This window comes from Coptis chinensis, chromosome 7 (assembly GCF_015680905.1).
Source record: "Coptis chinensis isolate HL-2020 chromosome 7, ASM1568090v1, whole genome shotgun sequence".
In the NCBI taxonomy this organism is placed as follows: Eukaryota; Viridiplantae; Streptophyta; class Magnoliopsida; order Ranunculales; family Ranunculaceae; genus Coptis; species Coptis chinensis.
This window is the reverse complement of record NC_141462.1, coordinates 6,135,199-6,153,628: the sequence shown is the minus strand read 5'-3', so window position 1 is coordinate 6,153,628 and position 18,430 is coordinate 6,135,199. Positions and strand designations below refer to the sequence as shown.

At 38.9% G+C, this 18,430-nt stretch overlaps 2 protein-coding genes across 3 annotated transcripts; one reads left to right on the top strand and one right to left on the bottom strand.

Annotated features, from left to right (window-relative positions):
• Positions 1 to 460: 460 nt before the first annotated feature.
• Positions 461 to 3,535, top strand: LOC147485555 (rac-like GTP-binding protein ARAC7). Of its 2 annotated transcripts, XM_086570424.1 has the most exons (8): positions 461 to 824; positions 1,091 to 1,178; positions 1,281 to 1,390; positions 1,687 to 1,750; positions 1,834 to 1,898; positions 2,018 to 2,083; positions 2,204 to 2,310; positions 3,289 to 3,535. In XM_086570424.1, the coding sequence occupies exons 1-8, from the start codon at positions 723 to 725 to the stop codon at positions 3,317 to 3,319; spliced, it is 633 nt and encodes a 210-aa protein (XP_086426550.1). In that variant the 5' UTR covers positions 461 to 722; the 3' UTR covers positions 3,320 to 3,535. The 2 variants fall into 2 exon arrangements, with proteins under 2 accessions (XP_086426550.1, XP_086426552.1); XM_086570426.1 differs by lacking the exon at positions 3,289 to 3,535 and having other exon boundaries at positions 2,204 to 2,314.
• An 8,384-nt stretch (positions 3,536 to 11,919) lies between these two features.
• LOC147485554 (Major facilitator superfamily protein) lies at positions 11,920 to 17,269 on the bottom strand. Its single transcript, XM_086570278.1, has 15 exons — positions 17,132 to 17,269; positions 16,914 to 17,049; positions 16,727 to 16,838; positions 16,573 to 16,640; positions 16,356 to 16,488; positions 15,614 to 15,713; positions 15,372 to 15,484; positions 15,172 to 15,265; positions 14,749 to 14,902; positions 14,501 to 14,644; positions 14,343 to 14,416; positions 13,768 to 13,856; positions 13,149 to 13,263; positions 12,386 to 12,570; positions 11,920 to 12,216 (listed from the first exon to the last, which is right to left on the bottom strand). The coding sequence occupies exons 2-14, from the start codon at positions 17,011 to 17,013 to the stop codon at positions 12,388 to 12,390; spliced, it is 1,479 nt and encodes a 492-aa protein (XP_086426404.1). The 5' UTR covers positions 17,014 to 17,049; positions 17,132 to 17,269; the 3' UTR covers positions 11,920 to 12,216; positions 12,386 to 12,387.
• Between the last annotated feature and the right edge of the window lie 1,161 nt (positions 17,270 to 18,430).

The following is an 18,430-nucleotide window of genomic DNA, read 5'->3' as shown; positions in this document are numbered from 1 at the left end:
TCCAAATTAGTATGTGGCTAACAGGCGTTTTGCCTGTGATCTCAAGAAACATGATTTGTATGTTGTTGTCGACGCTCATGTCCTATTTGTTTTTTGAAAACTTCCTTCGCTGAAAAAAACAAAATTTCAGGAACCATCATTTCTAAAAGTGTTAAAAATTTAGCAAACACCAAGTACTCAACAAAGGCTATTTTCGGCTCGTGGATAAATGAATACATGCAACCAAGACACAGACAACCGCAATCTCACACAACGAGCATTTAAACCATCAAAATATTTTGAAAACGAGTACATGCTAATTAGCATTTGGGTACTTTCAGCCCACCACAATATGAATAAGGCCCACTCGAATAATGGGCCCCCATGTCCAACATTACTATCAAACAATTATCCAATACCCATCGTTAGATGAATTAGCACGTGTTACCATTTCATACAACATGGGACCCACATAGACTCTGCTGCTTCATGCATTTCAAAAAATTGCTGTTGGATTTCAAAATTTATTGTGTGAAGAGAAAACTTTTTGACCACCAAACTAAGACAAAGTGAATCCACTATCCATTTTTTTCCTTGAAACATTTAAAACCAGCAAACACTAAAAAGAAGCTCACTTGTTTATAGCTTCAACCTCCTTTTCTACAAAGTTGGGTTTCTTTGTTTCTTCTTCTTCTTCTTTCTACTGTTTGTTTTTTTGAGTGATACCCAAGGTGTTGTTAGAAATGATGAGTGCTTCAAAGTTTATCAAATGTGTTACTGTTGGTGATGGAGCTGTTGGGAAAACTTGTATGCTCATTTGTTACACTAGTAACAAATTTCCCACTGTGAGTTTTGCTTCAAAGTTTTGTTTGCATGAATGCATGATTACCGTCTGTTGGGTCTTCTTAGTTCTACCTGTTTTTTTAGTTCCTCTTTATGTTCAAACATTTTCAAAATGCTTTCTTTTATTTTTTATTTTTCCTAAAAAAAGTATTTTTATTCAGAAAAGTCAAGATTCCTTTTTTATTTAATTTTTGCCTATTTTTGTTGTAGTGTTAAGGTTTAAAAATCTATCATTTACCTGTTATTAATGCCGAGTCATGTTTGGCAGGACTACGTACCAACTGTGTTTGACAATTTCAGTGCCAATGTGGCTGTGGATGGTAACATTGTCAATTTGGGACTATGGGATACTGCAGGTATAGTCATGGTTTAGATTTGGGGCATTTTTGTTATGTGAAAAGGATAGATACTCATCATTATTTCACTTATTAAATATGTGGTCCTTACTTTAATTGCAGGACAAGAAGATTATAGTAGGTTGAGGCCACTGAGTTATAGAGGGGCAGATGTTTTTGTTTTGGCATTTTCTTTACTGAGCAGGCCTAGCTATGAGAATGTTATGAAGAAGGTATTGACTTTTTAAGGCATGTCTTAATTTCACATTTTGACCTAGGTTCTTTTGTTATAGCTTTATTTAGAGGAACTTTGATATTTCAAATAAAAGTTGTACTTTCTGTAGTCTTGACACAATAAATTTTCTTAGGCCCTTTGTGTATTTGTAATTTGAAATGTATGCTTTATATTATGTACAATGTAATTTTTGTGTAACACCACACCAACCACTACCGTATGTATGCCAGCAGTTTGGGGTTTAGTTTTTAGCTACTTTGAGATGTTAATGTGGAGTTTTGGTATGATGAGCAGTGGATGCCTGAACTGCGGAGATTTGCACCGAATGTTCCAATTGTTCTTGTTGGCACAAAGTTGGGTGAGTAAGAAGGAAACTGTTTGAATTATGATCACATGTTTGCTACTCTTATAGTGTATTCACTTGAATTGTCTTAAATTCAGATCTTCGTGATGGCAAAGGTTATCTGAATGATCACACAAGCTCTGGTGTAATAACATCTGCTCAAGTATGTATTATTAAGTATATCCCATTCCACGAGTTATTTATTTATTTTACTGAATATATGTTTGTGAGTTCGAATAACCATCCCCAATAATCAATTCGTTATGGTGCTTCTATATGTAGGGAGAGGAACTGAGAAAACAAATTTATGCAGCTGCTTATATTGAGTGTAGTTCTAAAACTCAACAGGTAAATGAACTGCATGTACTTTAGAAGTACGTGACTCTTTTGCGTAAGATTTTTCAAGTAGAAATAGTTCTCATCTGATGCTCTTTGACAATGTATTACCTGATTGGTTTTGATTTGTAGAATGTCAAAGCTGTTTTTGATAATGCGATCAAGGTTGTGCTTCAACCTCCTAGGAGGAAGGAAATTGCAATGAAGAAACGTCAGAGAAGGTCCAGTCATTCATGCTTGTAAGTGCTCAATACATTTAGCTTTTGTAGGTAAACTCAAGTGTATTTTCAGTAGTTCATTTAATCAAATGAATGAATACACTTTTGTTGTGGTGCATTGGTCCACTGTAGGATGGTATAAGAGATCTTAGTCCTTCCATATCAATGGGTATGTCAACTAACTTCCTAAGTCAAAAATTATACAGGACAGATAATGCATGGAGAGTTGTTCTGTTGATAGTAACTACATAAAACTTTCTCTTGCAAATATCAAATAGGCAAATGTACACGTAGTTGCAGCAGATGAGTATATCGTGGATATGATGTTCTAACAGGATATGGAACACAAATAACTTTTCATGTTATTTCTACAAAAATAACATGAAAAGAAGTAAGGAGATAGAAGGCTTACCGGGGCAGTAACACAAAAAGTAATGTCAATCACATCCGTTCAAGGCCAAGTGCTATTCAAGTGTTCAACTAGGCTAGGACCAAACCACGCAATTCTAACCTCAGGTCTTAACAAATCCAATTTTGAGGGAGATAGGTCCTCTTAAGTTCCATTTTTGTTCTTCACATACTTTTGAGCCCGATCTTTAGATACTCTAGGGTTACCTGTCACTCTTTGCTATCGTTTAAGTTTTTCTTTAACAACCTAATTGAAGGAATTACTGCTTAAATAACAAGTCCTTAGCCTTGATAGTTCTTTGGGTCCTTGGATTGAGATGTCAAAATCGAGACAGGACTAATAGATATTCAATTTGACATTAATTTGCATACAATTTCATTTATGATTTTACAGCTTTACTTACACTGTCATATATTTTGAGAGGGTATCTGCATTCCACAACACATTTAACACGCGTGCAATGCAACCAGAGCAGCTAGAGTATCAATGTTTTACAGCTAGAGCAACTGGTCGATATATTTCTTGTAGTTTGTAAACTGTAAATTTTCTGTATTTTTCTTTGTTGCTAATTATTCCTTTTCTTTATACAGGAGGATCATGTGTGGAGGTTGTGTTTATTAAGATTTCCGCCGCAAGCACCAGTTCAGCAAAGCCTTTGGACATGAACCACTAATTTTCTAATATGCTTTCTGGATATCCATATGTAATATGTCTTTTGTATTTGTCTGTGCATCTGCAAAGGCAAATCTTTTGTTCACAGTTAAACTGAATTTATGGCTCGGGAAATTTTTCGTTCTCTCATGCTGTGAATACAAATAGATAAGTTTTGTTGGTCTATTCTTGCTGCTGTGGAAGTAAAACTTTCCTTAGTTTAAATATACCATCAGGTCGGATTCATAATTCAACCTGTTCAGTTTTGCACTTCGTGCTTTGTTGAGATTTATAGTCCCACCGATCCACATTGGGCATCTATTCCAACTCATCCGAGCTTCTATTTATTCTCACCACTCGACGACAATGTTAATTTCTCCTCTCATTTTTCTGCTCAAACAAAACACAATAATATTGAACAAAGGTGTTGAAAAATCCCAAGTTGGGTTCCCACTGCAAGCCACTCTTATTCACTTCCATTTTAGCTCTATTTTCTCTCTTTTCTACCATTTTGGTGAAAAACAAGATAAGGCTGTCCAATGTAAAGGTGACTATTATTCTCGGACGGGATGTTTGATTCCGTCTGAATGTAAAAATCGAAAAAATGCACCGGACGGAATGAAACATCCCGTCTGAAGTTTAAAAAAAAACAAAAAAAAAGTCGAAAAAACACGAGAGACGGAATAAAACATTCTGTCCGAAAAAAAAACCAATATTTTTTAAAAAAAACACACGAGACGGAATAAAACATCCCGTCCGAAGTTCCCAACTCATCTCGGTTGAAGGTTTCACTCTCGTTTTGACTTGGGAAAATAATCACCTTGATATTCACCTTTGCATTGGGCAAAGGTTTTTGACCATTTGGAGGTGAATATTGTCACATCCCTTTGATATTCATCTGCATTGGGAATGCTCTTACATGGTCTAACTATATACCGTTAAGCAATGAAGCACACAGTCTCTTGGTTGGAGAGAAAATTATTGCTAAATTTGTGGAGACTCTAGGCAGAGACTGAAGCTCCATATGAAATTCGTTCAATTCCTTAGCATCTTTAGCATTTGTGGACGAGGATACGTACACATAGATGCTCTCCAGTACCACTGCAGTCTCCAATAAATATTCAAAAACTTTGAGTTCAATTTCGCCGCTTCCATAGAAACATTCAAGCTTGATAGATTTGAGATGATATAGCATGTGATGAGATAAAAACACATCTTTTTCCTCTCGTATTGTACACAAGTGCTCCTAATCACAATAACAACAATAGAGTTAACCACCGATTTGTTTTGCTACAATTGTTACAATTTAATAAATTATCTCATCTTAAATGATAGCAATTGTTACAATTTGTTTTGCCCAATACCTCGCTCAGACATAAGTCAAGAGATTCCACATTTGGGGTTATACTTATCAAGTTTAGTAGAGCACGCACAAAGAATGGTTACGCCAGTTGCCCAGCAGCAATTCTTACATTAGGCATAGTGGCCTGATACAAAATCTCCTGGGACTCTAAGCAGCCTTTGAGAAAAAGAAGAGAAAAACGGATTAGAATAATCAACCTAACAGTCTAAACAAATTACTTCTACAAAATATTTTGCGGACACACAATTCTGCAAACAGACATACAAAAGAGAGTCCAAAAAACGTACCCAGGAGAGATCAAGAGTTGTTGTATTACTGAGACCTTTTAGAACTGATTTCACCGGGAACTTATTGTTGGGGATTACACCAATACCAATCGGTTCCCCCACTACACAGATAACTTGTATATGAACTCAATTCAACTCCGGACAAAATCTAAATATCAACTACAACCTATACTAACATGCCCAACTCGCTAAACAACTATTAACAACAGATAATAATGTAAAGCAGTGAAAGCAAACCACAACACAAAGATTTACCGTGGTTCGGCCAATGATGCCTACTTCCACAAGAGTCAGTTCTTAATAAAGTGGGAAGGAAGATTACAATCTCTCCTTTTTAGTCTCTCACCTTACTAGATCACTCTTTATCTCTTTCTGAGGGTTGTATATCCGTAAAGGTTATCTCTCTTTGTTTTGGTCCGGATTCCAATTTTCCCGACTTGTGCGGTTAGGTTTTCCAAAACCTTGATTTTAGTTTTTATCTCCAAAACCAAATTTCATGGGTCTTGTAGCAAAGCCCACGAAAAATAGACTGGCCTTGGCTTCAATATCTTGAATCGCCGCTGGTCGCCCCTCTATGGCCTTGGTCGCGCATATTTATTCTACTAGAACTCGGCCGAAGTCGCGCCCTATCTGGAAGGCTTGGCCTCGACATGTCGATGTCGAATTAAGCGTTTTTCTCTCAACTCATTTTTCTCTCCTTATGTGAGGGATAATTCCGACAATCTCCCCCCGAGCAATTGAGGGGATACCTCCATGCAATTGCCAAATCAGCGGGAGGAGTGTCCGCCATTCCTAATAGCAAGACAAACATCAAACTTACCTTCGGTAAGACTTTGGTCATCATATCCGACCCGTTCTTGTCGGTATGGATCTTCTCGATACACAAATGCTTGTCTTCGAGTACTTCTCTAATCCAATGATAACGCACGTGTATGTGCTTGGATCTAGAATGAAAACTCGGATTCTTGCTCAAGTGGATGGCGCCGATCATCCACATAGAACTACAAACTGTTTTACGCTTTAGCCCTAGTTCGTCGAAGAACCTCTTCATCCATAGCAACTCTTTGCAACACTCAGTGGCTGCAATATACTCGGCTTCTGTAGTGGAGAGGGCAACACACTTTTGCAACTTAGATTGCCAAGAAACTGCTCCCCCTGCAAAAGTAACCGGAATCTTGGGAGGTGGACTTCATTAGTCAACATCACCGCCATGTTATGCATCAGTGTAGCCTTCAAGTAAGGGCTTACTTCCACCAAAGCACAAACATGATTTGGAAGTGCCTTTGAGATATCTCAATATCCACTTAACACCTTCCCAATGTTCTTTACCCGGATTTGACTGAAATCGCTTACAACCCCAACTAAAAGCAATATCCGGCCTAGTACACACCATGGCATACATCAAGCGCCCATCGCGCGGATGCATAAGGAATCTTTTCCATCCGACTCTGCTCATGCTCACCCTTAGGACACATCTCTTTGGTCATGCGGGCGGCCAAGCGGACAACCGATCTGGCCGGCGCTTGATCCATGTTGAATCTCTTCACACGCTTTTCAATGTAGCTTTCTTGAAAGCCACAACTTCCCACTCTTTTCGTCACGAGTGATCCGCATCCCAAGTATATCCGCTTTGCTTGACCCAAATCCTTCATCTCAAAGGACTTACTCAAGTCTTTCTTCAGCTTGGATATCTTGTTGATGTTTGGGTCAACTATCAACATATCATCCACATACAAAGAATAGCCACAATGAAATCCCCATCGGAAATCTCCTCGAACAAACAAACAATGATCGGAAGCGGACTTCTTGTATCTTGCTTCGCCATAAAGGAATCAAACTTTATGTACCCGTCACCGGTGCTTGTTTCAACCCATACAAGCTCTTTATCGGCTTTGCATACTAGGTGCTCCTTGCCTTTGACCTCAAACCCTCCGGGTCGGGTCCATGTAGGCATCTTCTTCAAGGTCTCCATGAAGAAAAGTCGTCTTAACATCTAGGCCGCTCAACCTCTAGGGTTCATACTTTGCGGTCATACCCAATACCACCCGGATAGAAGTCATCTTTACTACAGAGAGAAAATCTCATCAAAGTCAATTCCTTTCCTTTGACCGAATCCCTTCACAAAAGGCGAAGCTTTTGTGCCTTGGGTGAGGATTGTTCTCCTCATGCTTGACTTTGTATATCCACTTATTCTTGAGAATTTTTTCCCCTGTGGGTTTCTCAACTAACTTCATAAGTGTGATTCTTATGCAAAGAATCCATCTCGTCATGCATGGCCTTCAACCACTTGTCTTTGTGCGTACCTTCAAGTGCCTCTTGATAGTACATAGGTTCTCCACTATCCGATAGTAATGCGTGACGTATGTGGTGGATACCTGGTTGAAGCTATTCTCCCTCCGTCGGACCTCCTTGCCCCCATCTGGCTGGTGCCTCGGGGAGGATGCACTTCGCTGCTCTCGGTGGTGGTTCATGCATCTCATCTACATCTTCTATACCAATAGGTTCTATCCCATCATGAGCAATAGGATTCTCATCACGAAGCTTCAAACTCATGGTTTCTCGTGATTCTCAATGCCTTTCCGACGTTCCACGGTAGGAACTTCCCGGTTCGAATCAACAAGATCATTTGTGAAAGCATGTAGCTTCTCACCCTCCTCAAAGTCCGCTATGGTTTGGTCTTCTAAGAACCAACATCTCGACTTCGGATTACCTTCTTGTTAATCGGATTATAGAGTTTGTAACCAAACTTTTCATCTCCATAACCCAGAAAAATGCACCGCTTGGCTTTGTCATCAAGCTTGGATCTCTCATCCTTCCGGAATATGCACAAATGCCCCGCACCCAAATACCCTCAAGTATCCATAATCAACATCTCCGCACCGACCATACTCTCTCCGGATAATCACTATTTAGAGGCTTTGCGGCGCGACAGTTGATCACATGCACGGTACAGCGCGTTGCTTCTACCCCAAGAGCTTCTAGGTAGCTTAGAGTGAGATAGCATGCATCTCATCCCTCTACAATGGTGCGGTTCATTCTCGCTATTCCATTCGTTGCGGTGTCTTGGGAACGATGCGCGCTCATGACGAATCCCATGACTCGGCAATACTCTTCAAATGGCCCTATGTACTCACCCCATTATCCGGCGAATACACTTCAACAACTTCCGGTCTCTCTTTCCACCATCTTTGTGGAATTTCTCAAACACGCCAAGTACTTCATCCTTGGTCTTCGGACTATAGGCCCATATCTTTCTTGACGATCATCAATGAATGTCGAAGCACGGCTCCCGGGTGGGACTTCACTCATAGGACCACATAAGTCCGGTGCACTAGTTCAAGGACGGTGTCGCTTTCGTGAGACGGGAATCTTTGGAAAGACACCTGTGTTGCTTTCTACCAAACGATGAGTACATGTATCTAAATGTGTACCTTTAATGTCCGCACGACCTTTTGCTTAGCAAGAACTTCCATCCCTTTTATGCCCACGTGACATAGTCTCTTACCCGCGATTCGGATGAAGCTTCTTCTTACGCGCGTTAATTCGCTTTACACAAACTAGCTGTGTTTTGTAAAAGAGAGCAGTTTTTTCTTTCCGGCAACTTTCAATGGAACCTCTCGCTTTCGGTTTCCATACCCCGTTACCAAACGAGTTTACAAAGCCATCGTCATCTAATTTCCCCCGAAATTGGGCTTAACCGTATGTCGGGGACATGTCTTACATCCTCGAAGTGTCAAGGTGTAGCCGACATTGGTTTCTATATGAACATCTCCAATGCCTATAATGAGACGCCATCGTTACCCATCCTCACTTCACCATATTCACCACAGGTACCGTAGGTAGTGAAGAATCCCAATCGCGGTGTGACGTGATAGGATGCTCCTCAGATCTATCACCCACTCGTGTCCGACATGAGGTACTAAGACAAAGACACACCACACCGACGACATGATCCCACTAGGTCGCCGACTAGTGCGGTAGTATCTACTTTGTGTTTCCGTTCCTCTCGCACCATGTCTTCATGTACACGGTTATTCTTCTCATCCCTCTTCGATTGTTCATACTCATATCCGAAGTGGCCTTTTGGGCACAATAGTAACATTGTTTTCCGCGCCTTAGGAGTTCTAGCTTCACCCCTAGATTTATACGTCATCACCTCTAGAGCGAGATGGTTTTCTGTTTCGACCTCTCCCCGTTTCTGCGTGAAAAGGATCTGCGAGTTAGAAGAGCCGCTTTCTTGCACTCCTTCTAGTCTCCTCATTCAACAAAGGCGTGGTAGCCATCTCCATGGTAACAATTCCATCCTTAGGCTGCTCCATGTAGAAGCGCTAATGTCTCTCCAACTTTCGGGTAGAGAGCCTAATAGGAACAAAGCCTCAACTTCGCCTCCCAAATTGATCTTCATCAAATGCATCGATTGATGATATTACGTACTTCATTAAGATGCTCGGACAAGAAAGAACCTTGGTACTTCGTGGTTCCAGAACTTCTGCGCTTAACGACTAGCACTTTGTTTCCACCCGACTTCCTCTCATACAGTCTTCGAAGTTTCTTCCATAGGGGACCAAGGCGTAGTCTCTTTGGGGCCACATGGTGAAAGACACCGTCGTCAATCCAGCTGTCGAATGTATCCAATCGCACTTTTACGTCTTTTTCCACTTTCACCTCATCGATTTTACTGCGGTTTTACTCCCTCATTCTCAATGGGAAGTGCCAAGTCCTTCGCGGTATAGCAAGTCTTCCATCTTGGCTTTTCGGATGGTGTAGTTCTTCCTATTCGGACTCATCATACAGTGTTCACGGAATGGTCCATCTCTACAAGTTATTTAACCTCAAATCTTCTCGGGGAATTTCGTCAAACACCTTCCGACCAAGATTGGGATAACATGCAGGCTATTCTAACCAAGGCTCGATACCACTTGTTGGGGATTACACCAAATACCAATCGGTTCCCCACTACGGATAACTTGTATATGAACTCAATTCAACTCGGACAAAATCTAAATATCAACTACAACCTATACTAACATGCCCAACTCGCTAAAACAACTATTAACAACGGATAATAATGTAAAGCGGTGAAAGCAAAACCACAACACAAAATTTTTACCGTGGTTCGCCAATGATGCCTACTTCCACAAAGAGTCGGTTTCTTAATAAAGTGGGAAGGAAGATTATAATCTTTCCTTTTCGGTCTCTCACCTTACTAGATCACTCTTTATCTCTTTCTGAGGGTTGTATCTACGTAAAGGTTATCTCTCTCTTTGTTTTGAGTGCGGATTCCAATCCTTCCCGACTTTATGCGGTTAGGTTTTCCAAAACCTTGATTTTGGTTTTTATCTCAAAAACCAAATTTCAATCTTGTAGCAAAGCCCACGAAAAAATAGACTGGCCTTGAAGGCCTCCCTTTTTTTGTGGCCAATGTATCGATCTTCTTGGCCCGTCGCCCTCTATGGCGTGAATTAAGCCCTATTCTCTTTGGAACTCGGCGGCGGCGCCTCGACATAATGCGATGTCGAATTCGCCGTTTCTCTCGGGGTTCATTTTCTCCTCATGTGAGGGATAATTCCAACACTTATCACGCATTGTCTCACAGTGTAAGACAATGACAGCGCTAACTAGACAGTTAAGGTTCTCCAGTGAATAATCCTTAAAAATACTACGAAAGAGCCTGAGCGATAAAAGACTAGGAGCATGTATCTTGATCTTACAAGAAAGATTTTTGAAATGAAAACTTTTCATCAGCAACTTCTTAAGTCGGGGAGTATTTATGTTGAGACTATGGAGATGATTATACTGAAAAATTTATATCTCCAAGTTTTCCAGAAACGAAAAATCAAGTACAAGTTCCCCTTTGGAATTACCTTTTGGGAGTTTAATGTCGATGGGGCTTCTTGTGGTAATCCTGGTCCTTCAGGCTATGGTGTGTGCTTTAGAAATTATGAATGTGTGTTCCTAGCGTGTCTTTGCAGGAATATTGGTCATCGGGGGCGAATTTCATATTTGAATGTTTAGCAATTCTAGAGGTGATTGGAGTATGCTATTAAGAGAAATTGGAGGAAGGTATGGGTGGAGTCGGACTTCGACATTTCGCGGTTAATGCTTTTGGAACTTCAAGTGTACCTTGGTGTATGAAGAGAGATGGCGAGAGATGCATAAATCTTTTAGACTACTGCAAATTGACTCGGTTTGGAGAGAAGCCAATTTCACAGCAGATCAATTGCAAAGTACTCGGTTAGTTTGCAAGACAATGATCAAGTTGTTTTTATTGTAAAACCCCCATAGATAACCAAATGGGAGGTTCCAGAACATATTTATTATAGGTTTTGTTAAGTTCTTATAGTGCTACTGTGTGAGTAGACTGTAAGTAACTCATCATGTACTCTCCTCCTCCTCCCTCCCCACACACACACACACACACACACACACACACACACACACAAGTCTAGTTTCAAACTTTTGAGTTGTGAAGCCGAACAAATCGAATTAGGGAGTTTGAAATTCCTACTGGCGATCATAAATGAACTCAAACTAAAGGTTAAGAGAGATGATGTGAAGATTAAACTCGACAGTTGTTCGGATTCATCAGGAGTGACATAAAGTCGAACATGTTGAACATGTCGTGATACCACTTTTCAACCATCGGTTTACGTGACTAGCATTACTATAAAGACCACTGATACTGAATTTGTTCGAGCAATTTCAAAATTTTGTCCACAAAACTTGTTGCCCGTCTGTTTGGATAAGAACACGTATCAAAAGTGAAGTTTTAGATTTGGAACAGAGACCCATAGATACCTCCATCTTCTTGAGACAAGGTTGTGTTCATTACATCTACCATATTAGAAACGATGTAAAGCATTGATTCCATCTGTTACATTGGTGGGCCTAGTACTAGGGCCTTTTCGGTGGATGAAAGATAATAGAATCTTGTCTCGATCATATAATCATGTATTCATGTAATTCTTTTGATTCTCGATACATTTCATTCAAAGATTTGGCTCTCTTACAGATGAGTAAACTAATATAATACATTCATGGGGAATAGGCTCTGAGAATTTACAGTAGTTATGTGGAGGGAGTGACCGAAGGCAAATGACCTACTTCATTAGCCACAATCTCTGTATCACCACTGTCTCAATACCATAATCTTCAAACGAACCAGCGGATGAATCACAGATCCTATTAGGGAACATTGTTTCCTAACATAAAAATCCCTGCAAACCAAACACTAACTGTTGAATTACATGGAGTGAAACACTTTGTCTAAAATAAGATTCAAATTTCTTGAGAACTAGCAGGTCAAGAGTGGGCAGAAGTACTGATTAGAAATTTAGAACATAAATTTTCTATTCAACACCAATACTCGAGAGAAGAAGAAAATACCTTTATTCCTGTGGAAGGAGTGCTATCTCAATTTCTTGAAGGGATTTTCCCTTGGTCTCCATCACATTCCTCTTAACAAAAACTACTGCAATCAAGCAGAACGTAGCAAATATTGAATACAGGACCTTTGGTCCAAGCTGCTCCAGCAAGCGCAAGAACAGCAATCCCACAAAGAAATTAATCACCTGAAAGATACCAGATAAATAAATAAAAAAATGTCCTAGAATCCATGGAAAAATCAAATTTGACACGGAGTAAAAAGGGTCTGGTAAGAACAACAGGAAGAAAGTTACAAGTATGCCCCTTTAAGTACCCTTTAATTTATATATCTATTTGTTTTCTAACTATTAATAAGTGAAGAATATGTCAAAATTTTCAAAACGTCAAATGGTGCATAGATATCTGATTGTGGTAAGGACTTTTTGGATTCATTTGGAACACATGTCTGAAGTTCAGGTTGAATTGGAAACAAGTCACGATTATTTTCATCTGTGCTGGTTTGTAATTGAGGACCGAACTGATTGATTGACAGCCCTAGCTGACTAAAATTAGGCACATAGGATGGCCACTTACTAACTATGCCATAGTACGAATCCACTCAAATACAATGCATACTCACTTCTTAACAAGGACGAAGTAGAGATGTCCATATTCACAATAAGTTGAACTATCAAGTTTTAGACCAGGTAACTCAAACAGACCATATTAAGAGTTTATTTGTTGTGTTTACCCAACAAAAAGAAAGCAGGCAGGAAAATATTACCCAATGAACTGACATACAGACTGACATAGCCTTCGCTCTGATTCGACCGGGGAAAATTTCTGGTAGGAGAAGACCTGGAACTGGACCAGCTCCCATTGCAAAAGCTAAGACAAACCTACAGTACATAAGCATTAATTTAGCTGCATAACAAAGTATAATAATGTTAATGTAGCGCCGAAAACCACCAATTTCATTTACTACAACATGAATCTGCTGTCTTTTCCCAAGAATTATATTGGATCACTGCATTTGTCTCGCAATTTATTGCAGCTGCATAAAACCTGCCTGCTTAATTCACAGGAGAAAGCTGCAGGCTGCAAAGTCTTGTGGAGTTGTGGACTAAATTTTTCATTCCCTAATAAATGAAAGCTAGGCTCGAGAAGAACAAAAAGCTGATCTAAAACAATTCTAAACAAAAAATTAAAATAAAAAGAAGAACCCCAAACTAATTCAAAACCATCTCATATGACTTTATGTTCATAAATGTTTTCTGAAAATCACAACGTACTGAGAAAAGCATATCGCTTCTACTAGAAAATGTCAATTGCAAAACATTTGATCTCGACATGTATTATAAATATTATAATCAACTGTTTGAATAAAGGTTGCAATTACTCACAATAACATCCCGCCAACAGACAAAACTAGAGCATATGTGCCTGATAAAAATACACTTGCTGCAATGACCTGGAGACCCATTGCCAAAGCCTGTGTTGGTGCAAAAAGAAGAGTCACGCATTAAGCATTACTTTGTCTAATCAAAATAGGATAATCTCAGGTCTGCATATCAACTATAAAAAGCTAAACATAAAAATCTAACCACATGATACATCACAGTAAGCTACAATCGCCAAATAATTGAAACTATCTAACTTTTTCAAGTGAACTTTGGAAGATGGCTGGAACATCAATGTATCCCCGTGCCCCACCAGCAGATGTGGTACAAGAAAATAATCTTAGTAAAATTATATTATTGCTAATGAAGAAGAAAGTTGAAAGAGAAGAGAGTTTGTCTTCGTTAGTTTCGGCCTCCTCTCACTATATTTTTATATAGGAAAATAGTCTATTTTTTACAATATAGAAAATCCACAAAGCTCAACAATCTTCACAGAAATAGTGATTGACAATACTGATCTGAGACCAAAGGCAAACTGCAAGAACATTATCTTCAATGAAATAGTAACAGCTATTTACCATGCCCAAAAAGCTCCCCAAAAGAAGCACCCTTCTTCCTAGTTTATCCATCAATAGCATTGCGACAACTGACCCTGAAACCAATATATATAATTAATACAAAGAATTCATAGTTTTAACCTACAAATGAAAGTACCTCAGGAATAACATATCCATACCAGATAAGTTTGCCACTCCTACACAGATGTTTGCCAGGTTGGATGGTACGCCCGCACTTCTAAAGACAGTTGAAGAGAAGTAGAAGACAGCATTTATGCCAGACAGCTGTTGTAAAGCAAACAGGGTTGATCCAATAAAAACAACTGCAAAAGGAAAGAATAAATAACAAAGCATGTAAAAGAAAATGAACATGCACATGCACATGCAAATCTACCTGGGTGATGAATCACCAAATGCAGAAGCTTACCTCTAAAATGGCGACCATATATAAGTTCAGACAACTTCACTGTCTCCATGTCGTCCCCCCGATCTGATTTTGATAGTTCTGCAATTGCAGATTTCACATGTGATCCTCCTAAGAGCTTCTCAAAATCAGCTTCTGCTTCCACAGACCTTCCACGCTGCAGAATGCCATTAAACAACTGTGAATCAGATTATTATCACAGATGCTTGTGTCATGGAAGTAATTAATGCTGCAGCCTATGAGATAGAACAAGGTTGCATCTGAGTAAATTAAATGGTAATACTAGACAATTAGCTCTTCCCATTTGTGTCTTATGTTCCTTTGTGGAATTCTTGAAAAGCTATCATGTTCGCTCAATGACATTTTTTTATATGAGCAAACCAACATATATTTATACGGAAGAACTAAACAAATCCTGTAAACTACCTTGTAAAGCCAATAGGGACTCTCTGCACAGAATTCCATAGCAAAAGCAAGAATTGCAGCAGGGACAGCAGATACCCAGAAACACACCCGCCACCTGTTCATGGTTAGGATTAGAATAGCATTTATCGGTTGGTTAAGTCGTCAAATGTGTTATAAAGATCAAAATTCATAAAATTATAGCATCCAGGTCATGTTTTTACCATCCCGCAATTTCCTTAGATGGAATTCCAATCAGAAGAGCCCCCATAAGTCCGAGACAAGTTGCAATTTGAATGAAACTTCCGTAAGTACCCCTTACAAAAGAGGGTGAAACCTGAACATGCAGAATAGGAAAACAACTATACGTGATCAACAGATGCTTATCCTAGCAACAGCAGGAACAAAGGTACCACTGCAGCACTACCTACTGAAAAATGTAACAAAAGAACCAGTCAAACTGTACCTCTGTCACATAGAGAGATGCAACAGGAGGACCCAAACCCATGCCTGTACCAACCAATAACCTCCCGAGAAGCATGCCAGTCAGGCTTTTTGTTGTTGCACTGCAATATACATTTTGACAATATTTTACGAGTTAATATTATATAATATCAGTAGGAAATTACAAATAGTATCTTCCAATTCATTTAAAAACGTGAAAGCATTAAGTACTGAAGTGCTATATGGCTGTCAATGGAGTTATTGAGTTATTTCGAAGATTTCAACACTAACCACCTACAACACTTATGCTGTGCAATTCCAGCTACTTTATAGTCTGCATTCAACACTAACAACGCTAATGCTGTGATCGGCGTTAACTGCCAAGTTCTCACGGTTGAACAAAGTGACCTATAGGATGAACTACTTAAACTTCAACAGATCGGCTAAATGAAAAAGTTACAAGAGTCAAGAACCATAAGTTCATCATAATGACAGAAGTAGTCATGTATTAATAAACCAACTGATAAATATACAAGAAACTACTCAAGGAAAGACGGAGTATCTATATAGAAGTTACTAAACTCAAACTGGATTCAGGTTAAACTACACACAGTCGTAAATCAATGCCCACATAGGAACTTCATGAAGGAAAAAAGAACCCTTTTCTTTTCCGCTTCCACAATGTTTCAGAGACAAAACATTGAAAGAGATCAGTCTGATACCAACAACTTACAAGGGTTGAGTATTAGTGTATTAGGCATTACCTCATTGAAGCCCCGAGAATCATTGGCACCGCACTCAACTGGAAAGCCCTCCGACGACCAACACTATCTGCAATCCAACCACTAAAAAGAGAGCCAACAAAGGCTCCACCCAAGCACATACTCACCACTAGACCTACATTTGACACAAAACAGAAAATACACAAGTGTAAGCTCAAAACAAAAACACTAATCATACATAATTCCCCCAAATGTGTACCTTCACGCAAAGTGTCCCCTGAAAACCCAAGATCCAAAGAAATGCTTTCCAACGGTTCGTTAACAACTCTGGACACAAAATACATTTCCCATAAGAAGTATATATCTGAAGCAGGTGACAAAGACAATAAATATATATATAAAAAAAAAAATACCCAAGATGGTAGCCAAATAAGAATGAAGTTATTGTTGCCACAAGTACATGTGGCAATGAAAGCTTCCAATTCGGGTTTGTTGTTTCTTGCACCATATCATCTTCCATATATTCTAAAATTCCAACAACAATTCAGCTTTTTAAAAAACTCAAATTTAAAAATATAAATATGAAACTATATATAATACCTGAATTATTATCTTCTACATCAAGAACATTGGTGTAATCTCTCGACGACATTCTTTTATACATCGAGGAAGGTTCACGTAACGTTGGACGACTTAGCATGCCCAGCTCCAATATAAAAAACCAATCTTTACTTCACTCTGTAACATTCATTAAGCTCAAAAAACAATAATTTGCTTATAATAGAACAAAGCCCACTACTTAATTATATATATATTACCTCTTTTTTTTTTTTTTTTTTTTTTGAGTAGAGAAAGAGTAAAGATGCGATCGGGGTTGGTAGTTGTTACGTGTATATTCAGTAAATGTATGAATAATGAGTGAATGAAGAAGAAAGTGACAGACAAGTCGACAGCAACAGAAGAAGTACGTGGAGAAAAGAAAAATCTTAGTTACGGACAATGATTTAACACGTGGGCACATGCACGGGTTCTTCAGTTACAAATAAATAATTGGACATCTCCAATAGGGGGTGTAAACCGTATAAAGTGAAAATTTTATACCCCAAATATAAAAAAAACTCTCTTCAATGGGGTGCTATACTGTAGGTAATAATGTATTAACTAATAGAGAGGGTGGAGAATTCTCTCTCTCGCTATTATTTAATAAAAAGCTCGGGTGACACTCGAACTGACATCTGAGTGAAATAATTTTCGGACGTCACTTGGAGTAACGTCCCTTTCTAATTCTAAAATAATTTTTTTAAGTTTAAATTAAAGAGGGACGTCACTTAAAGTGACGTCCGAGTTTAAAATCTATTTTTTTTTACACTTTTCCATTGGGGAGTATAGAGTGTGGATATTTATAAGCTATACAATAGTATACAATTAGAGGTGTAAAATCCTAATGGTACCTACGTGGAGCCTAGGTAGAGGTGTAATTTTACACCCCCATTGGAGATGCCCTAACCCATATAACCGATAAGAGCATTCCCAATGCAGGTGGATTAGGGGTGGGTGGGTGGGTGGATGGTTTTGTGACTTTATTAAGCTCTTTATGGTTCAAAACCTTTGCCCAATGCAAAGGTGAATAGCAAGGTGACTATTTTCCCAAGTCAAAACGAGAATGAAGTCTTCAACTGAGATAGTGGTTGAGTTGTGAACTTCGGACGGGATGTTGGATTCCGTCTCATGTGTTTTTTTTTAAAAAAATTTTTCGGTTTTTTTTTTCGTATGGAATGTTTCCTTTTTTTTTTTTTTTTTTTTTTTTTTTTTTTTTTTTTTTAATTACTTCAGACGGGATGTTTCATTCCGTTCGAAGCGTTTTTTCGATTTTTACATCTAGACGGAATCCAACATCCCATTTGAGATTATTTTTCACCTTTGCATTAGGCAGTCTCACCTTGCTTTTCACCAAAACAGTGGAAAGAGGGAAAATACTGCCTACATGGAGGTGAAAAATAGTAGCTTGCATTGGGAATGCTCTAAGCCTATATATAAGGCTATAACAACTGATAACGACCAATAATCCGCGATAGTGGGTTGGCATTTGACTCTCAAGGACAAAACGAGTGAAATAA